The following is a 19,581-nucleotide window of genomic DNA, read 5'->3' on the forward strand; positions in this document are numbered from 1 at the left end:
GCCTAACCTTATGTTTTATAGTTCCCGAATCTAGGTCGATTGGATAGTGATTCTGTGATTCAAGAATGTTTATATGTATACATTATAAGTTTGGAAACACTTCCTCATCGTTGTTCCTGTTACATACTATCATTAAAATCTAGGATACCTTTTAATGGGTACAACAAGAGATATACATACCCGATATTCAACTAATGAAAGGGCGAGATGGTGCGACTTTTTAATTGTCTACTCTAGGAGTACAGATATATAGCTAGATACATTTTTAAAACAAAATTACAAATAATTTAACATATAAATAAACAAGTCAAACAAAGATCCATTCGTTCAATTTATAACTGATGGTCCCTCATAGTTAAGCGTCTGCTTTCGGACTCGCATCTTTAAATTCGCTCCACTTGTAAATCTTTATTGCTCGGTTAGTTGATCACGTGCTAATTTTTTACCGCCTCACTTCAGAACCTTGGCGTAGTGCTGCTTGTGCCTGTATTTGATCCGCAAGACATATCTGTAAGGGGGTAGGGGAAGGTGGAATGTGTGATCAATTAGCAGGTTGGAGAGGGGCTTTCCTCCTCCCATTGTGGTAGTGCCGGTTCAGGGCGCTAAGCTCACCCGATAAACACGAACGAAAGCAGGTACAGGAACGAGCTGACGAAGTTGAACAGACCCGGATAGGTGGTCAGGGATCGCTTATAGATGAGGGTGTACAAGGGTGCCGCCACTGTAATTAGCAGCCAAAGAGTCAGTAATATAATCAACAATCAAACGACACTAGCTCAGCTTACCGAACGGTGCAAACGACTGCAAAACATTCTTGATGGAGAAAATCTTGCCTGCGGTTGGTGAGAGGCAAATTAGTTAATTTTCCTAAAATGAAACAGCTGGTGCTCTGGGTTTAACCAAACACGAAACTCACCCAGATCCGAGGGAGGCACTATGTTCGATACTATTGTGCGGCACATGGGGCCTGAGATGGAGCGGAAGACGCCCAGGGTCACCGAAAGGTACATGTGCCAGGGCATCGTTGCAAAGCCCTTGGCCAGATTGTTCAGAATCTCCGAAAAGAAGGCCAGCAGTGCCAGGGTCACCACCGACAGGCGAAAGACCTATAACGAAAGGATAACCTCAAAAGCATATTGTATGCCCCACGGTGGGCGCCATTTAAAGAGCTCACCTTTCGCAGAACAAGGAAACCGATGAGTGCGCCAATCATGGGCACCAGGTGGCTGACCGTTTCGAAGAACGTGTAGTCCCGCACAGTCCAGTGGAATTTCTCGCGCACGAATAGGTACATCACTGTCATCACTCCATCTAAAAGCGATTGGACTTAATTAGCTATGGATTTAATAGCAAGATCATGCTGAACCTTACCGAATACAAAGATGGAGAGAAACATTGCCAGCGTAACCAGCCAGATGATGGCACGCGCGTGATGATCGCGTCGCTTGAAGCAGGTGCTGATCATGTCCCTGATGTGCACCATACTGAACAAGCCCGCCTTCTTGGCCTGCTCTTCCGCCTCCTGGCGCTTGCGCTCCTCCGCCTTCTGTGGCAGCCGCTCCACGTACTTCGCCAACAGGTCGTCGTCGAAGCTCATCGCAGGCGTTGCCGGTGTGGGCAACTCCATCCTCTTCTCCTTCCCTGGCTCCTCGTCGTTCATGAAGTTCGGCGGGCAGTCAATCGCCACGCGGTCCAACTGGAGGTCACAGGCGGTTATAGGCACTTTGCTGTCGATGCACTCCTTTTCGACATTTGCAGCAATCGCATTCTTCGTTTCCTGTTCCTTATGGAAGTGCAAGCTCTCCGGCACAAAGAAGATGATGAAGAGCGTTGCGAAGGTGACGATGCAGCCGGATATCCCAATGGTCGCCGCTGACCCCACAGCCGCGTACACAAAGCTGGACAGCAAAGATCCACTTGTCAACCCAATGAAGAATAGCGATTCCATGAAGATCATGCGATAGGGACGCGACTTGCAATCGGTGATGTCCGAGATAAAGCAGAAGGCGGCCACCGAGAAGACGCAATTGCCGCCTAGCAGGGAGTGGGGCACTGCAGCCATGATGTACCACCAGGGGTTGACCACATAGTAGCTGGACAACTCGCAGATGGCGGCCATCATGAGGAATGATGCCGAGAATCCTGCGCAGGATGGAAGATATGGAAATGTATCACACTCGTTCTTTTTCACAATCCCTTATTGTACATCTATATTATTTGAGCATAGAGTCGTTTTATAAATTTTGCACTCAAATAACAAGTCTGGCACCCATTTTCCCTCCCCTCTAACTGAAGCTTTAAACTTTTGTATATATAAAGAAGCTATAGAAGTGATTACAAATTAGAGAAGCTCGATTGTGTTTACGTTTCTCCGCGCTATTGATTGTGCAAAAATCGATAGTTAGCACGATCAGGTAGAAGTCAATAAAACAGGTCTCACCTATCATGGAAACAATGAGCAGGGGCTTGCGTCCATAGTGATCCGACCAGGAGCCGATGAACAGGCCGCAAAAGGCTGGCACAATGCTCTCCAGGAGGGTGCGGGCCAGGAACAGATTGGCCACATACGGCTGCAGTTCCGTCTCAATGGCCTGCAAAGCGGAGGAGTAGGATCAGATCTCGGTAGTGGACTGGACTGGTGGCTTCCGCCGTACTGTAACCCACATTAATCTCCGCACTGGCGTTCTTCACATCCAGCTGCTTGCAGTCGCTCTCGTTGTAGTGGAATATCACCGTGCACGTCTGGTAGATGACCTGGTTGCGCTGGATGGTGCCTGAACAAGATGCCGAATTGGTGATAGGTTCTAGGTGGCGGATTCGGAGGACTGGGGCGCTGAGGCACTGGGGCGGGTAACTCACCCGATAGCGTGTGCGAGAAGAGCAGCATGAACACAACCGGTTCGATGTAAAACATATGAAACACCTTTTCCCATTGCAGATTTCGGAGCTTTTCCAGTGTAAACGCATTGGACGCCTTCTCGACCATGGCTATTTTGTTGGTGGACAAGTTCTTGAATATCTAGCTTCAAATTGCCGAACTTGTTGGCTTCTCCTCCTCCTCCTTCTCCTCCTCCTCACTGGCTCATTGCAACACCTGTCACGTAACCGTAGTCGGAACACCCCGTAGAGAAAACACCCTGGCGCCCAGCTCTGCCGATCAGATTTATGGGTTACTAATGCCAGATTCGATTATAATTCAAGCGTTTGATTGCCACAGCAGTCGGAAACACGAAACCGAAATCCACTTCCAATCCGACGGCGACGATACAAATAGAGTTTCGTTCTCGAAATGAGCGGCTACCGCGAAATCCGTGCGCTTTTATAGCGGGTCTCTCGGCGGCGGAGGAAGCGGCAACACATGAGCACACACCAGGTAAACAACAGTCGCGCTGGCGAACAGTTGTTCATCTAGAGCCGCATCAGTTGGATTCACGTGAAATTGCATTCCCCGGCGGAAAATATGGGCAAATATGCCGCACTCCCGTTTGTCCAGATTCGATTCCAAGCCCATAGAACTGCATTTCGACGCCGGACCGGCTAAATTGGATCCGGAGCCCTACCTTACCAGCTCAACTCACCGAAAGTTGGGTAGGGGAAACGTGAGAAGCGTAGTTTGGATGCTTCGTTTGATTTCATCTTTGAATTGTGCAAATGAGTAGCACGAGCCAGAGCCATGGGCGTCCGAAAAGTGGTTAGTGGTTCCACCGACCGATGGCAAAAATAACCGATGGGAATAACGGATGAAGTAAATGTGTATGTGCGCACTTTTTGTACCACAAGCAATGTGTTTTTATCAGTTAAATAAATTGAAAATCGCGGAATGGAAATTTAAGCTTATGCAAGAATAAAATCGCTATAATTATAATGGTATTTGATTTTGATCATTTTTTACATTCATTTTAATTGGCCCGATGACAATTCATGCGATACGGTCGGCTTGAATCCACCCAGAATTCCGGGGATTTCGTTCTGCTCCGCTGGGTCACTAAATTCGTGCGTAAATTGAGTTCCATTCGGGTTTCGAGTAGATGGCGGCCACAAGACCCATCTCGACCAAGGGTGTTAAAAACCTGGCGACTAATTTAAAATTAGCGAGTGGAATTAGCGCTCGCTCAGATCCGTAGTTAGCACCAATCGTTGGTGGGGCATATGCACAAAAGTGCGCACATCCTGACATTTTTATAGATATTCCGTAAGAATTGTCAAGTGACTGCGCACACGCCACAGCTTGGCTGCAATAATAACCCATATTTTTGTTAATGAGAAAATATTTTGCTTCTGTAATTAAACGATTTTTCCCAGGGGAAGGGAGAGTGAGATCTCGAGATATTGGCAAAGCACAATTCCCCAAACTCTACGCTTGGATTTGTATGGGTTGTATAGGTTATTGCGCGACAATCGAGTATGTAAATAGGTTCGAGTTGATATACGGATGAGTCGACGGAGTCCCCACAGCCAGTCCAGCCCACCTGTGTAAGTGATAGCCAAAACTTGGCATGACTGGCGCTTTCTTGCATTCTCCACTTTGGTTCGCCCATAAATCATTTGAAAACCGGCTCATAGTACACCAGATTTCTCGACTTCTTGTGCCAAACCGTGCTGAAATATTTGGTATTGAACACATTAGAAACTTATCGCACTTGGGTCATAGAAACTTACCCCAGCAGAATAATGCCGATGCCAAATAAGAAGGCGCTAAACACGTTGAAAATCCCCGGCTCTGTGTTCAGTGTACGGGTGTAGATCGCAACGTACAAGGTGGAAGATATGAGGGGGGCAAGTGCTTGCAAGACGCCAAGCAGGGCGAAGATTTTGCCTGGATGGGGGAAACCACAGATATGTGTGTGAAGAACATGGCCATAAGGCATGCCATCCGTACTTACCCCGCTCATCAGCCGGCAGCAGATTGGTGATCATGGTGCGGCACATGGGATTCACAAGCGACTTGAAAACGCCCAGCCCAATGGCCACGTATATCTGCCAGCTCTCCAAGGCGAAGCCCTTCATCAGGCTGCTGGAGCAGTGGCTCAGCAGGGACACCAGTGCCAGCCACAGGATTGCCGAATTGGTGCACTGTCAGTTAAAGCGGTCATAGGTCATAGGTCAGGCATCTAGTTAGCCGGCTTCACATACAACTCACCTTGCGGAGCGACCAAATGAAGAGAACTCCACCTGAACCAGCCACTGCGGGTACCAAAATGCCAACGGTCTCGTACTCAGTAAACTGCTTTACGGTCCAATGGAACTTTATCCTCATGAACTTGTAGAACACCGAGTTGCTGCCGTCTGGTGAAAGCCAAAATGAATATATCAAACCAAGATCTTTGTCAATGCTTATCCGCAAACAAAGGGACGTGGCAATTAATAACAACCCCATTTCAGAATTTCAATCGATTTATGAAATCTTGAAGTGCCAAAACGATATAGGTACTTAAACGTTTTCAGGGCTTTCCCGTATGATCACCTCGGTTTTAAACGACGCTTGCATGCCAAATTATGTAATTTGGAACTTACCCGATACAAATGCGGTGAGGAGCAGCACTACCATGATGGTAGTGAGCATGAAGCGATTCTGGTGCTCTCGAGGCTTCGAGCAGGTGCGCCACAAGGTCTTCAGCATGGAAACCACACTAGTGCCAGTCGATGGCGTTGATAGTGTCCTATTTCTGGCGGGCAAACTCTCCGGTAGGAGGAATGCCATCAGAAAGAGAGCCGTGAAAATGCAAACTGCAGATATGCTGAACACAATGTAGGCGTCCGTGGCCTCGTATGCATAACCAGAACCAAGGCTACCAAGGAGCAGGCCCACATATATGGCCAGCTCATAGGCAATCATCCTAGGGAGCATAAATCCCATCAGTAATAGTAAGTCCCCTGATTCCTTGGTTAAATACCTGTATGATCGAACTCTTCCGTCGGAGACATCGGCAATAAAACAGACGGCAGCCACCGAATAGGTGACACTGCTTCCCAAGCAGGAGAGCGGTATGATGGATAGCACATACCACCAGGGACTGACCAGACCTTGGGTGTGCATGGCACAGTAGGCAATCGCAGCTGAAATGAGATACTGAAGGCCGTAGCCTGCATTACAGGTTAAGCACATAGGCATCTTCTGACTACCGGGGGATCACACCCACCTAGAAAGGAGCACATGAGAAGGGGCTTGCGTCCATAGTGGTCCGCCCAGGAGCCAGCAAAGAGTCCACAAAAAGCGGGAATAAAGCACTCCACCAATCGCATCGCCAGTGTAACCTGCGCAGCGTATGGCTGCACTTGCTCCTCAATTCTCTGGAAAACAGGATATTGATTTAAACTTGCTATATTCCCTCACAGAGTTGCTATCCCCACCTTTGTTTCATTAGTGACATTTTTGGTGCCCAGCAGCTGGCAAACGCTATCCGGATACCCAAAACCAGCCGTGCAGCTTTGGTAGATGACTTCATTCTTCAGAACGGTTGCTAAAATCCGGGGGAGTACACATAGCCTTACTGATACGAATGCCCTAAGATAACTTCACTGGACTTACATGAGAAGTTGTAGGCAAACAGAAGGATTAAAATAAATGGTTCGAGTAGATATATCCTCAGTGATTGGGGTCTTGAAGCCTGAGGATTGCCTGGTAGTTCTGTACCAGCTGCAATAGCTGACGCACCGGAACTGCGATTCTCCTCGCTACCTGTGCTGGCAACTTCCGCATCCGCAAAGCTGGATCTCTGAGCTTTGGCAACCAAATTTTCGTGGGCGTGAGGTTCCTCGTTCATCTCTGTAACTCAACTGAGTCTTGAATTGGATTCATTGCCTCCAACGAGAGGCGACAAGATTTCAGATAAAGAGACGGGGATACACTTATGTGTGGGAGCTCTTATTCCGAAGGCATATGCATGTATGAAGTATGCTCTCCTATTGTGAAGCCTCTTATCGTAAAATAGCAAAAGTAGTTCGGTTATAAATTTTTTACTTTTTTATTTATTTGAATTTCCTATTTTATCCTTAACGTGCCAACTAAAGTTATTTAGAAACTTTCGATTATGTTGCATGACCAATTTAAATTGTTGATATCGGGGGAACACTGTAGTTTTGTTGTGATCCCCACACGTGAGTCAGTTTCGAACTGAGCATTTCCTCTTAGGGACTTTTTTTATTGGCACAACGTGCCGTATCTGAACTAAGAGCTGAGTTGCGGCTGCTAAGCAAAAGATAAACACTCATTAATATGCATGTTGTGATTCGAGTGCCAACTTATTTTAGTTAATCAATGATCGACTCTTTAACGAGTACTTTGATTAAAAATTTATTTACCTTTAGGTAGTTTCTTTGGCAAGTACATATTGTTAAAAACACAATATTTAAAACATTATATTCTCGATTCGTAATTTTTGCATGCATTTAAATTTATTTTACTGATTGGTGAAATTTAAATTTAGCCGCACTGTTATCGATTATTTATAAAGTGGACACTATCATCATCGATGATAGTGCGATTTCGATACGTTGTTGAAAAGAATATAAATAAATAAAGGCGCCCAAAATGGACCTCAGGCTTATGATTTTGCAAACGTGCACAGGGAAATTGCTATCCGAATACCAATTAAATTTACTCCGTAAGAACAACATATGCTCCCTGATCGACTTTTATGATGCGGATGAGAAGAAACTCCACGAGCTATGGGCCATAAACATACAATCAGTTCGAGAATTGAAGAAGGAATTGTCTCTGTTGCCAAAAGGTTCAGTTCATGAAGGCACTCCGGACTTCAATTACGAGACGGGAATCGAAGAGTAAGTCCTTGTATCATTTTACCAGGACTACAACTTTATAGCTCTGACCACAAACCAGGTTGGACAAACTCTTGCACTCCGTGGAGCAGCCCTTCAAGCCAGGCAGAGTCTGGGAACTCTGTGGTCAACCAGGCGTAGGCAAGACTCAGGTGTTGTACACGTTGGCCCTAAATTTCGTATGGAAGCATAGCCAGGCAGTATTATTCATAGACACCAAGCGGGAATTCTCCTGTAAGAGAATACAGGACATGCTGCGCGCCAGGAAAGTGGATGCAGAAGCCTGTGAAAGGGCCATGAAAGAAATCCGTGTGGTGCAGGCTGCTACTGGTGCTGATATAAATGATCTGCTAAACTCCTTTGATCAGCAATTGACCGCCGAAACACAGGCTTCCATGCAAACGAAGTTGGTCCTCATTGATTCGCTTGCCGCTTGCTTCGCTTACCACCGCGGCCGAAGGATGCGGGACGTCAGAAAGTCAGTGCTGACAGAATTGGCTTGCAGGATCCGGAAACTTGCTCTCAGGGGCGTGGCCTTTGTCATCGGGAACGTGTCATTCTTTGAAAAGAATAAAGGTATGTTCTAGTTTTTTTTATGTGAACTACGGAATTAACACTATTTACAACTTTATCTTAACAGATAGCTGTGGTGATGACGGCGAGCAAGATGGCGACGTTGAGGAAGTGACGCGACAGCAGTTGGAGCCCATGCTGGGATCCTACTGGAGCTCGGTTGCCACGCTCAGATTGTCGGTAGAGCTTCCAGAGGAAGAGGACTTCACCCTCCAGGACGATGGCCTGCGTTTCATTTACGTCATCTCGAACTCATATGGCCCTGATGGTGAGCACTGTCTGCTGCGCATCACGGATGCAGGTGTGGTCTAATGCCGGGCAAACGGATTCTGCGGATTGTGCTGTTTGTAGGACTTCATAACCCGTTTCCCCGGCTCCAGGGCATCGCCCAGACCCGGGCGCTTACGCCTGTTGGAATTACCCGGTGCAGCCTCTACGACCACAGGCACTGATTGATCCGGTAATGTACTCTTCTCCGCCGCCTCATCCACCGATAAGTCGGAATCGTGGGCATACTGGCAACTGGTGCCAAAGCGGCAGCGTCCCCTTCTAAAGTTCCAGCAAATCTTCCGGCCGTTCTTCAACTTTTGGTGCGCGTCGTTGTCGACCATCTTCACGTGCCGCTCCAGCGACGCGGTTTTATGCAGCTCGGCCTCCAGGAAGGGATTGTTGAACACATCTCCCTTTCCAGCTCCTTGGGCAAAAGCTTGGCTAGCACTGGGCAACTTGGGAGGAGGAGTCTTCTCTTTTTCTGCTGGTGCCGCACTGGAAATGCAACAGAATTGTAATCGCATGACATACTTCATACGGATATAAGAATGGTCACCTTTTTGTTTCCCCGTTTTCGGAAAATGTGCTACTGCTGTCTTCATCGGATTCAGAGGAGTCGCTATAATCTGCCACCAGCGACATATTTATTGTTTTGTTTATAGCTCCAGCCAAAACAATATGATCTGAAAAAAAGGCTAACGCGTTTTGCTTAGCTGTATTTAAATACCAAAAAAATACCTTTTAGTATTCAGGTAACACTACACTTAGAAAAAAAGAAGTATTTGCCCTACCAAAATTATTAAAAGCCCCTTTAAAAATATTACAAATAAAAACTGATCGAATCCATAAACTACTTATTGGTTTATTATTAATATTATTGGAAGTTGGGTATAGCCAGATATTTAAACGAACGTGGTCACAATTGGGTTTCTCATTTGTAATGAATCGGCTTTATTCCATAATATGTATAATCACTTTATGCATGCTCTAGTTAGGTTGTTTATGCGCGGTGTATAAACTAACAGCTAATTATTTATACAGTTGGGTTTTTTATAAATATAAAAAATGAAACTTTGTTACAGATTAATAATATGCTGGCTAACGATTACCGCGCCAGCCTTTTTCACGATACGTACAATTGGCTGCGAGTGTACAAAATAAAATAAAGTTTAATACAATAATTGGGGGCAACCCGTGCAATTCCGTTTCCGTTTTCAGATTCCGTGGCAATCGAAGGCTCCATGCTAGCGTTATCTTGAATACCAGCCTAAGCTTTAGCCTTGGTCCGGCGGATAACACGTCGCTAGTCGATGGGTGGACGGGCCGAAGGATCATCGCGATCGATGGGTGGCGGCGAGGTGAGCACTTCTACGCTTTGCGCAGGACCCGCTGTCAGGTAGCCAGCCGTTGGATTGACTCCTTCAATAGGATAAAGTTATACATACATATGAGGCAGTACTATAAGAATCATACACCTACCGGTCAGATAGCCACGTATTGTGGTGTCGGCGATGAAAAGATCGTGTCGCTGATCCTTGAATTCGGCCCACACGGGGTGTTTGAGCAGAATTTGCGTGACCCGATCGCCGTAATTGAGATTGTGCGTCATGCCTTTGAGAGCCGCTACAATTTGTGCCTTAACCGCCGATGGATTGTCCACGAACTCCAGACGACTGTCCAGTAGTCCCAGCAGAAAAGGTATAAGTCCCACCTCCAGAGATTGACTGATCAACGAATCCTAATAGATAACAAATGGCATATTTATGGATTGGTATATAAATTTAAGTCTTAATAGCAGCCATTTTCACAGCAGTCTTAAAACTTTAAACCAAAGTAATTCCTTTCAGAATGCAACTCACATGCTGGTGCTTAAAGAGGCGACTTAGAGCCTCGCAGGCCTTCTCGATGCAATCCCTATTGTGCTCCATGCACTTTTTCAATGGCGCCACACATTCCGTCTGTGAGATGGCACTCACGCAGAACTGAAACATAATATACGAAACTTAAGCGAATCTCCAACCGAAATGTTGATAGTACCCAACCTCAGACAGCGAGAGCTGATGTAATACTGATAGCGTGTTTTTCGGCTGCACTGAGAGCAGATTGAACAGCTTTGGTATATGTCCAAGCACAGGGATGTCGTCCGCAAGGTTGGGCTGCGACCGTAGGAGCTCCACTAACGCAGTAGTGGACAGATCTAGCACATCCTGCTCTGAGGAGCTCTTGCCGATCTGTTCGACGACAAAGTCCAAAAGATCGGAAAGGAATTGCTTTGGCTTGCGAAGTGTCCAAGCGGGATTGCTGACGAACAGTCGGAGGTAGACGCCGGCCACAACGATTTCATTGGACACGATATCCTTAAGTATTTCCGGATCTTTCCACACATGCCGGGCATTCGCCTTTTGCAGCTGATAGAATCTGTGCGAAAAGAAAACATGAAAATTAAAAAGACAACGAAATGCATTTTGTTGTTAAATACCTTTGACATGTATCTGCCACAGCATCACAGACATTCGATCGCGTGGTATCGTTCCAAATCAGTTCCGGATGCTCGTGTATGGACTCAAAGAGCTGCACGGACGTCGCTGGCGACTCCACCATAGCATCTATGAAAAGCGCTGGCAAGAACTTTGACACAGTGATCCGCACCTTGGGCCCGCTCAGGCGATCCGCCGTCATCTTGGCCAAAATACCGGCGCACATCTCACGGATTTGCGGATTACGCGAGTTGCAAAACATATCCAACAGGTAGATAGTGGCTCCCTTGGCCTGGGCCTCCTTAATCATCTCCTGCACGTTCATCAGTCCCGACAGAGTCTCCAACACCTTCACTTGGCTGGCACGAAGCTCTGGGTCCTTAAGGGCCACCAGATAGTTGCCAAGGATCTCACAGGCTGCCACCTCCGAGACGCACTCCTTGTTGCGCGAAACCAAAGAAACCACCTCCAAGGCCACCGCTTTGACAGTAGAGTTCTAAAAAGAACAGGAAGTCTAATAAATATCCAAGGGATTACAAAACAAAAAGCTTACATCCGGGAATATGTTGCTGGCCAAGAAACCAAATATCATATCGAAGTTTCCGATGCACTGAATTTCCACCTCGGCGTTTGCCTTGATCACCGCAATCAATGCTTTAAGCACCATGGTAATATGAAGCTCAATCTTTCCATCGCTGCTAAGGTCGTATTTGCTCTGCTGTAAGGCCAACTGCTGTTCCGTCAGCGCATCCGTCTCCAGCTTCTTCCGGCTCTTTGATCGGTTATAAGCAGTTAGAACTTCGTCGAACGTAGTTCCCGCTTTTCCCGTCGAAGCCTGCTGAAGCTGAGGATGATTAGGCGCCAAAGTGGGGGTCAGGATGCCATCATTTCCCATTTTGGGAGTAGCGCTGACAGGAGCGACACTTGATTGAGGGTTCTTTTTGTACTGCAAAAACTGATAAGCGTGCTTTAGGTACTCCAGCAGGTCCATGATGAAGAGCTTTGGCTGAGCAATAGGATGAGTTGGCATATCATTGTAGATGCGTATGAATATACCGCCGATCTGCAGCTCGTCCCTTAAGGATAAAATTAACGTAATATACAACCGGTTTTCATGTTCTGATCACTTACTTGTGTGCATCGAACTCAAAGCTGGAAACTAGCTCTGAGAGCTGGGCAATGTCCTCATGCGTCTCCTTGGCGGAGGCCGTTCGCTGCTGCTCGAGGAAATCCTTAAGCTGAGCGCGAGTTCCATTATCCCAGATGAGGTAGGGATTACGAGTGTTTGCCGTGAGCAACTTAAGCACATCACTGTCCCGAACCGTGGCCAACTGGTTGGAAATGTAACGCGTGAGCAGACGATCGAGCACCTGTTTGATTAGAGAGTTTTTAGCCTCTCCCGTAACAATGTACTTTTGCTGGATGGCACTGGATCTCGTCTTCGTAAGCTGTTGCTGTTGCTCACTTTCGGTGGGTGTGGAACTAGCGGTGTCGCTGCTACCAGATGAGGTGTCTGACTCCTTTTCCTTTCCGCTCGTAATGGCCAGCTGTTTGCTTTGCAGGGGATTGTGAGCGTTCTGGGTGTACGTTGAGCTTGAGGCTGCGGACACCGATGGCTTGGGTTTTATGACTGGTGGCACCTTAGCCGCTGGTGAGTTCGTCTCACTTCCAGTCACCGGTTTCTGACGCAGCTCCATGCTGTAACCAGCCAAGGCGATGCAACCGAGCACCGCCATCTTGGCAAGGTTGTTGGCCAGTTGCTGCTGGTTTGACTTATCGCTCACATCCACCCCGCTTTCGTCCAGCGTGTAGTCATACTCGAAGATGAAAAGCAGTAAGGACCAGAGAACGCCGTTCCGCGACAGTTGGCATTGCAGGTCGTAGTTATTGGCAGCGAGACTGGTCACCAGGCTTACCGATAGCGTGTGTTTAAAATAGACCACACGACAAACGTCAGACAGCAACTGTGGCAGCTGTATGATCTTCTGCTTGCACTTCTCAAAGTTACAGGCTACTTCGAAGCAGCGGGTTACGTTCGATATGACTTGGTAGTGCAGCGAGTCCGGCTTCGAGTCCACGCCCAGAATAGACACGCAGCGGGTGTAGGCCTCCAAGAGCGCCTCAATACCTTCCTCCCGCCGCAGTTCTTCGGCATTTAAGGCAGAGCAGTGGACTGTATGGTAACACAACTCAGAGGCAGCTGTTAGTAGTTGGGCTTCCTTTGAGAAGAGCTCATCATCTCGCGTCTCCAGACGGATGGTCTTAATGAGCTGCGGGTAGCCTGCGTACTTGTAGGGTCGCAAAACTATAATTAGATGTGAATAATTAAATAGTTTTATAATTCTAAAAAGAAAAAGTTAGGTAACACTGACCATCCGGATACCGCTCAAAGAGTATGCTCTGTGTGCGAAGTATCAGCACAATATTATTGGGATCTGGCCCACCCGAGCTCCACACGTTCCGCGAGCAAAGAAACTCATACGCCTAAAAATAATGAATTTTAGAAGGGATTACCATGTTGATTACCATTCACGTACCTGATTCACTTTTTCAAATATTTCGCGACCATTCGGATTTTTATCGGGATGATACATTTGCGCCAGCTTATAATAGCTCTTACGAATCATCGACTCATCTGGCTTAGGAGTCTTGGTAAGGTCGATGCCTAGGTCCTGGTAAGCTTGTTGGATTGTCATCTGAGGAGGTTTCTTCTCTACCTCCTTGCGCCAAGCGTCGAGTGTGTGCTTCAGAAGCTGCACGGGATCAGAAATGGGCCAGTTGGGGAACTTTTGGGTGTCGCACAAGTGACGCAGGTAATAGATGTGGCAGAAGAGCTCGTTCTCCAGCTGTGGATAGCTGATCACTGGAATGGCCAAGTACGGGTACCTTGCCATTGTATGTCCACGAAGTCGAGGCGTAAAGTCTGCGATATGCGCCGCTATCTTCTCTATTAGAAGACGTCGCATCTCTGAGCTCCATATCACCTCAGGGGTGTCGAACTCGCCTAGGAAAATTTCTGCAAACTTTTCTGCGCTGTAATTTTCCAGGAAACAGACCATAGCCTCGGGGAGAAGCTGACCGAGGATGCTGCGGTGCATGATTCCAGACTGGGAGGTCTGTCAAGGAAATGAAAATTAAGATCAAGTTCATTAAATTAAAAAATTGTATAAAATTATTACCTCTTCGCTGCGGAATCCCTGCTTCATATGGGTCATCTTGAGGAATCGAGTTATAGGTAAAATGTTGCTGCCTGTGTACATGAGCATGAAGTAGAAGACTCCCGTAAGGTACACCTTCGGCATCTCCGGATTGTCTTCCATAATCTGGTAGAGCAGCGTAGCTACGCGTTCCAGCAATCCAGGATCATGGGTAAGGCAAACTTGTACCACATGCGGTAGGCAGATGAACTCCGTAAGTTTGCGAGACAACTTTGGACCTGGAATAAGAACTGCCACGCCATTTTGGGTGCGACTCGGAAAGAAGCTAGTACACTTTATCAGAATGTCTAGGATCTTTGAGGACAATTCAGTCTCGTCGTAAAGCGGTGTGCCTTTGGCAATCAGACACCATTTTAGCTGAGGGATCTGCTGGAGCGATCGCCAGCCATCCATTCCAATAGCCCAGCAACGAGTCTTTGGTGTGATTAATCCCTTCTGCCAAAGTTCCTTGAGCTCCGAGTATGTAATAGGTCCCTGACGCTCCGGCTTTTGGCCATCCTTCTCAATGTTGTAGTACCAATCCTTTTCTTCGTATGTACCCATATTGGGACCGGCTTCAATAACATTTGTTTTGGTATTGAGCTGCGCCCTTCCCTTGTGTAAATGGGCTAAAGTGATGAGATCTACTAGGCATTGCACATGATCGATAAGGGCTCGACTGTTCGATTTCTCTAGCACCAGGCAAGATATTAGGTTGATCAGTGCATCGCGCATTGAAGGAGAAAGGCACTAAAGGAACGTGAAGTATTAATGGAGAGCCTTAAATTAAAAGTTTTGTGTTAGACTCACCCTATCACTGAGCTGCAGAATGTAAGACATATCGTTAAACTTGCCAATCTCGGCGTGGTAACGTCGGTAAACCTTAGCCAAAGCCTGGAGGGAAAACACCGTCATTTGGTCATCATTTACGCGTTGTCGGCACAACACACGTCGATACAAGGCATTAAAGAGTTCAATCCTAGAGAGATAACTATGTTTACATCCATAATTAACTAAAGCAAATAAGGAAACTTACGGATCCTTTACTAGGTTTTGCGGCCAGTCGTCCTTCTCCAGTATCAAACGAATGTAGTAGTCACCAATTTTGATTTCGTCAGCTAGACATTGGTAGGCCACTTCAAATTCCTGATAATTCCATGCCACAATCATTTGACCGGCCAAGTCACGATCATTAAGAAACTGCCGCAGCTCATTCTCCAAACACATACGCAGTTCTTCGCGGGTCTGCGAAAATATTTGATTTGATTTTATCAATTATAATTAGAAATTTATATGTGAATACCTTGTGATTCCATATTAAATTGGGGAGACTATGATCTTTGGCAAAGCTGTAAAAGAAGAAGGGCAGATTCACTACCACATCAGATGTCTTTTTTTTCTTTCGTCGATTTCTCAGCACAACAGGGCGATTCTTCAACGCCTGAGCCGCTCCGTCCTGTTTCTCAATTAGGTTCATGCCCCAATGCTTAATGCCTTGTAAATGCTTCTCTATCACATTCTTGCGAGTTTTGTTGGAATGTTGTATTGCAAATTTGAGATTGTCACGAAAATTTAGCTTGTCCTCCTCGACATCGGACTCTGGGACAGTCTCCTCAGACTCCAAAAAGGTTAACAGGCCAGCGGGCTGGTAAATTTGAATAATATGACAAACTTGATTGAATATACATTTCAAATAACTCACGAATATGCGTTTAAAGAGTTCCATGGCCTCCTCACTGTCTGTTAGCCACAGCCCGATCAAATGTCGCGACAACTGACGTTGCGTGGTCTGGGTGGGATCATTGGAGGGCGTATACAGTGCCACCAGTAAGTGCCGGCACAGCGCAGCCTCATCCAAAGCCAATGCTTGCATTTGCTGGGCCACTTGCAGCTCGCCCTCTTCAATAATGGCCCGCAACACCAATCCAGCTCCCTTCACGATCGCCAGCGAGGGATGCTGGAACAGTTTGTACAAATAGCGTCCACGATCGGCCACCAGCTCCAGCAGAGTATCGAACTGCTTGCCGTCGGTGGTCTCGCTGTAAGGCACACACAAGGCAAAGGTCATGAAGTCCAGCATGGCTGAGAGCACCAGAGCACCACTGCCATGGCTCTAAAATCATAAATAGTTACAAAACGAGTTGACCGCACTCTAGAATGGTTTAATTACCACATGGGTTGTCCACATGTTGAGCAAAGTTTCCAGAAACGATTTTGATGACAGAATGGATGACTTATTTAGTTGCTCCTGTTTTAAATCGTGGTCAGAATTCACAGAATGCATTAGGGAGTTAATCATGTCAATGGCGGAGTATGTCACAGCCAAATCCTTGCGTCTTAAAGCAGCCACCACCTTTGTACCGATTATCTCACGAAAGCTGAAATGTATTCAAACATTAATAATGATTTTAATACGAAACTAGAATACATTACCCCGGGAGATTGGTAAAGGCTGCGTATCCAACTTTGCTAGCGAGTAGACGAGTAAGTGCGTGAAAGATAGCCTCCAGCTCCAGGTTGCTCAGCTGGGCCGTAGGGCTGTCCAGCTCCTTTTGAGCCAACGCTTGCAGGGCACTCAGGATAAGTTTATCTTTGTTTTCAGCAAACAAGCTCTGTGAAACAAAACATTAATTAGGTTGAACCGGAATCCAGGCATTAGGTTAACCTACATCCTGAGTTACACTGTAGTTGAGGCCACTGTGAGGCACATTGGCATTAAAGCGCTCCAGTATCTCATACCGCTTAGAGGGGTTTTGAAAATTGTTTATAACCAGGCGCATCAAATTCGCCTCTGTCTCCTCGTCCACCGAGCTGTTCAATGGCACATACCGTTTCCCTCGCGGCGTGTTGCCAATGCGGACGTGCACATCCTGATTGCCACTGGAGCGGACAGCATCCAGAACAGTGGCCAACAATGAGTCGCGGTCGTTGGTGCTGTAGTTGCGCACGATTCCATTCTTGTACTCGATGCTGAAGCGCTGAAGATTGTCCTTGTCTCTAACTAAGGCAAACACATCAGTGAGCGGACGCAGGGTGCAGACGCTGTAAGTTTGAGGATCCCGCTCCAGCAGCGTTACCTCGGTGAGGCAGAGAATACGCTTCACCGGATCCGGATGGCGGGGCGTTATCTTATGAACCGAGAACTCGGTCGACGAGGTTTGAAACTGGTCGCCACTGAAAGATTATATGGTTTCATACAGAATTTTTTGGTGGGTCTTTCACGTGCACTCACCTGAACTTGCCGAACCGCTGCCTCTCGAACTGCTCCAGGGTGATCTGACTCTTGAGTATTTTGGTTTCAATGCCCAGAAACTGAGCCGATCTCTGTGCTATGTTCTGCACGATCTCGTGGTGATTCAGCGCCTTAAACAAATGGAGGCGACTGAATCCGCCGTAGGCCATCACGATTCCTCCCTCATAGTCCGAGATGCCTGCTTAAAACGTGTGCGGAAGAAAGATGAGTGCGGAAAGTAACCAAAAATAAAAAGAAGAACAAAACACGGAGCGATCGTATTGAATTGTAATTGAGGCACATGAGGACAAAACAAGACACATTAATTGATGCAAGCGAGTCGAATGTGCATAGCTACCTATTATTCCCTCGATATCCTTGTACATATAGCTGGCCAGCACGTCGTTGGTGGTGGGATCGAGCTGGTCCAGAGAGCAGGGCGTGACCTCCAGTACTGTGGGAAGACTGATGCCCGACCAGTGGTATTTGTAAGCACTGAAGCGCTGTAAATGATATTCATTAGTTTAACAAGTTTAGATAGTATTTAACATTAAAATTTTGAGAGATTAGGATTCACATTGTATATTTAAATATTAATTAGGACTCGTTTTCAAATCTGTATAGGATTAATGCAATCCCATGAAGTGAGACTCAAAAACCAACCTGAGCATTTTTGGGCTTGTCCGCAAACTCCTTGTAGTACTTTAATATAGAGCTTAGGATGTCGTTCCGATATTCCGACGATAACTTGATTGTATCTAGTTTCTTATCCTTTTTGATGGTAATCACGAAGTCATGGGGTATCTAAAAGATAAATTTATTTAGTTCCGAGCTCTCCGTAGGATCAAAAAAAAACTCACATTTGAGGTCTTTGAGGGTGCTGCTGCCACGATGTCCGAATAGGACCACCTGTTAGTCAGGTCGAGCTTGTCCGGATTGTAGGTGGATATGCCGGCCGTGCCGATGGAGAGGATGCGCTTATACCTGCCCTTCCAGGAGTGCTTGGTTACCAGGAAGCACTCCAGATCGACGTTTTCCTTAGGCGGCAGCATCGTTTCTTGTGACGATTCCAACTGATTACCTTCCACCCAGTATTAGTCAGCAACTGAAAGTGAGTGAGATATGGAGTGTGGGAATGGGAGTCCAATCAGAGCCGCGGCATTTCACGACTGTTCTTTTGGGCACGCAGCTGGTTCCCGTTCCCAGCGGTTTCCAAATATCCAATTGACTTGCCCCCGACTCCGGGGCACTGATTAATTAAGTCGACTTGGGCACTTATCAGCAGAAGTGCCAGCGGAGCCCCAACAAAGACCAGAAAAGGGGAGTAAACGTGACGAGTGCGGAATGCTGCGGCCCCCAGAGCGCAGACCGTTGGATACGGCTCCGCCGAGCTGCAGCACTGGCGGTGGCTTACCTTAAACATCTAACACATTCTGCCCACTTGTTATATTGTCTACTATTCCTAATATCTCTCGTTTGCGGAATTTTTGCAATAAACAATTTAGCAGTAAAACGGCTACACAACACTAATAAATAGAGGTGCGAATATCGATGGCAATCGTCTTGCAGCGATTCGATAGTTTGAAAGGTTCTATCGATAGTGGTCCCGTTCAGCAGCAATTGGTAACCGTATGTTCACGGTGTTCTCGGAGTATTTTATAAAACCAAGTTCCAATTAAACCTGATTCCAGCTGTTTCAAAATTTTTCCATACTAATTACCACTTTATACGTTTCACTTTTCTTAACGATTTAATAATTGCTAATAATTTTATATAGAATATGAACGTACGAGACTTTTATCTTTATTTAATTATTTTTAAATGTAAATATGCGATCAATCACTAAACGGTAAGGACTACCCTAATTGATAACTATCGATAGTTTGAATATTTTCAAAAAGAAAAACATTGCCGGTTGGGGAAAACCTTTCGTACGATTTTTTACCGTTAAAAAAAGGAAATGTAAAAAAAGGTTTTATTTGTATTTATTAAAAAAGACCAGTGATTCAATGAAAGCAAATACTAATATCATTTTCATTGTACCACAAAAGCA

At 46.3% G+C, this 19,581-nt stretch overlaps 5 protein-coding genes and 1 long non-coding RNA gene across 9 annotated transcripts; 2 read left to right on the top strand and 4 right to left on the bottom strand.

Annotated features, from left to right (window-relative positions):
- Positions 1-160: 160 nt before the first annotated feature.
- LOC117137018 lies at positions 161-3,009 on the bottom strand. Of its 2 annotated transcripts, XM_033298215.1 has the most exons (9): positions 2,860-3,009; positions 2,665-2,774; positions 2,441-2,591; positions 1,372-2,142; positions 1,175-1,311; positions 917-1,106; positions 786-833; positions 613-721; positions 171-508 (listed from the first exon to the last, which is right to left on the bottom strand). In XM_033298215.1, the coding sequence occupies exons 1-9, from the start codon at positions 2,984-2,986 to the stop codon at positions 451-453; spliced, it is 1,701 nt and encodes a 566-aa protein (XP_033154106.1). In that variant the 5' UTR covers positions 2,987-3,009; the 3' UTR covers positions 171-450. The 2 variants fall into 2 exon arrangements, with proteins under 2 accessions (XP_033154105.1, XP_033154106.1); XM_033298214.1 differs by having other exon boundaries at positions 161-508; positions 2,665-2,993.
- Positions 2,549-3,779, top strand: LOC117137021. Its single transcript, XR_004459124.1, has 2 exons — positions 2,549-2,622; positions 2,698-3,779. It is a non-coding gene; the product is annotated as an uncharacterized LOC117137021 (long non-coding RNA).
- A 59-nt stretch (positions 3,780-3,838) lies between these two features.
- LOC117137019 (proton-coupled folate transporter) lies at positions 3,839-6,764 on the bottom strand. Its single transcript, XM_033298216.1, has 9 exons — positions 6,530-6,764; positions 6,352-6,461; positions 6,141-6,291; positions 5,895-6,084; positions 5,515-5,837; positions 5,141-5,286; positions 4,884-5,073; positions 4,660-4,816; positions 3,839-4,599 (listed from the first exon to the last, which is right to left on the bottom strand). The coding sequence occupies exons 1-9, from the start codon at positions 6,762-6,764 to the stop codon at positions 4,542-4,544; spliced, it is 1,560 nt and encodes a 519-aa protein (XP_033154107.1). The 3' UTR covers positions 3,839-4,541.
- Positions 6,765-7,488: 724 nt separating this feature from the next.
- LOC117137922 (DNA repair protein RAD51 homolog 4) lies at positions 7,489-8,683 on the top strand. Its single transcript, XM_033299672.1, has 3 exons — positions 7,489-7,782; positions 7,841-8,355; positions 8,420-8,683. The coding sequence occupies exons 1-3, from the start codon at positions 7,532-7,534 to the stop codon at positions 8,662-8,664; spliced, it is 1,011 nt and encodes a 336-aa protein (XP_033155563.1). The 5' UTR covers positions 7,489-7,531; the 3' UTR covers positions 8,665-8,683.
- Positions 8,357-9,308, bottom strand: LOC117137923. The gene is made up of 2 exons (XM_033299673.1): positions 9,179-9,308; positions 8,357-9,117 (listed from the first exon to the last, which is right to left on the bottom strand). Exons 1-2 carry the CDS (start codon positions 9,262-9,264, stop codon positions 8,661-8,663), a joined length of 543 nt encoding a protein of 180 aa, XP_033155564.1. The 5' UTR covers positions 9,265-9,308; the 3' UTR covers positions 8,357-8,660.
- A 235-nt stretch (positions 9,309-9,543) lies between these two features.
- LOC117137920 (dnaJ homolog subfamily C member 13) lies at positions 9,544-19,062 on the bottom strand. Of its 3 annotated transcripts, XM_033299666.1 has the most exons (22): positions 18,943-19,062; positions 18,389-18,633; positions 18,192-18,332; positions 17,887-18,031; positions 17,529-17,730; positions 16,966-17,470; positions 16,730-16,908; positions 16,467-16,674; positions 15,999-16,409; positions 15,600-15,941; positions 15,333-15,541; positions 15,107-15,275; positions 14,279-15,046; positions 13,637-14,215; positions 13,472-13,583; positions 12,231-13,404; positions 11,653-12,175; positions 11,102-11,595; positions 10,665-11,040; positions 10,482-10,604; positions 10,102-10,360; positions 9,926-10,041 (listed from the first exon to the last, which is right to left on the bottom strand). In XM_033299666.1, the coding sequence occupies exons 2-22, from the start codon at positions 18,578-18,580 to the stop codon at positions 9,926-9,928; spliced, it is 7,227 nt and encodes a 2,408-aa protein (XP_033155557.1). In that variant the 5' UTR covers positions 18,581-18,633; positions 18,943-19,062. The 3 variants fall into 3 exon arrangements, with proteins under 3 accessions (XP_033155558.1, XP_033155557.1, XP_033155559.1); XM_033299667.1 differs by lacking the exon at positions 18,943-19,062 and having other exon boundaries at positions 9,544-10,041; positions 18,389-18,580; XM_033299668.1 differs by lacking the exon at positions 18,943-19,062 and having other exon boundaries at positions 17,529-17,727; positions 18,389-18,580.
- Between the last annotated feature and the right edge of the window lie 519 nt (positions 19,063-19,581).

Source organism: Drosophila mauritiana, chromosome 2R (assembly GCF_004382145.1).
Source record: "Drosophila mauritiana strain mau12 chromosome 2R, ASM438214v1, whole genome shotgun sequence".
In the NCBI taxonomy this organism is placed as follows: Eukaryota; Metazoa; Arthropoda; class Insecta; order Diptera; family Drosophilidae; genus Drosophila; species Drosophila mauritiana.

What these genes read in the sequence shown, in the direction of transcription:
- LOC117137018 (XM_033298214.1), bottom strand. Translation starts at nt 2,967, where the DNA reads ATGCGTTTACACTGGAAAAGCTCCGAAATCTGCAATGGGAAAAGGTGT. An exon ending in GCTCATTGTTTCCATGATAG is followed by an intron (nt 2,143 to 2,440) that starts GTGAGACCTGTT and finishes CATCCTGCGCAG; the next exon opens with GATTCTCGGCATCATTCCTC. An exon ending in GCAGTCGTTTGCACCGTTCG is followed by an intron (nt 722 to 785) that starts GTAAGCTGAGCT and finishes TGCTAATTACAG; the next exon opens with TGGCGGCACCCTTGTACACC.
- LOC117137019 (XM_033298216.1), bottom strand. Translation starts at nt 6,764, where the DNA reads ATGAACGAGGAACCTCACGCCCACGAAAATTTGGTTGCCAAAGCTCAG. An exon ending in TCTCATGTGCTCCTTTCTAG is followed by an intron (nt 6,085 to 6,140) that starts GTGGGTGTGATC and finishes CCTGTAATGCAG; the next exon opens with GCTACGGCCTTCAGTATCTC. An exon ending in GGAAGAGTTCGATCATACAG is followed by an intron (nt 5,838 to 5,894) that starts GTATTTAACCAA and finishes TATGCTCCCTAG; the next exon opens with GATGATTGCCTATGAGCTGG.
- LOC117137922 (XM_033299672.1), top strand. Translation starts at nt 7,532, where the DNA reads ATGGACCTCAGGCTTATGATTTTGCAAACGTGCACAGGGAAATTGCTA. An exon ending in TACGAGACGGGAATCGAAGA is followed by an intron (nt 7,783 to 7,840) that starts GTAAGTCCTTGT and finishes ACCACAAACCAG; the next exon opens with GTTGGACAAACTCTTGCACT. An exon ending in ATTCTTTGAAAAGAATAAAG is followed by an intron (nt 8,356 to 8,419) that starts GTATGTTCTAGT and finishes TTATCTTAACAG; the next exon opens with ATAGCTGTGGTGATGACGGC.
- LOC117137923 (XM_033299673.1), bottom strand. Translation starts at nt 9,264, where the DNA reads ATGTCGCTGGTGGCAGATTATAGCGACTCCTCTGAATCCGATGAAGAC. An exon ending in GAAAACGGGGAAACAAAAAG is followed by an intron (nt 9,118 to 9,178) that starts GTGACCATTCTT and finishes TTGCATTTCCAG; the next exon opens with TGCGGCACCAGCAGAAAAAG.
- LOC117137920 (XM_033299667.1), bottom strand. Translation starts at nt 18,580, where the DNA reads ATGCTGCCGCCTAAGGAAAACGTCGATCTGGAGTGCTTCCTGGTAACC. An exon ending in CACCCTCAAAGACCTCAAAT is followed by an intron (nt 18,333 to 18,388) that starts GTGAGTTTTTTT and finishes TTTATCTTTTAG; the next exon opens with ATACCCCATGACTTCGTGAT. An exon ending in TATTTGAAAAAGTGAATCAG is followed by an intron (nt 13,584 to 13,636) that starts GTACGTGAATGG and finishes CATTATTTTTAG; the next exon opens with GCGTATGAGTTTCTTTGCTC.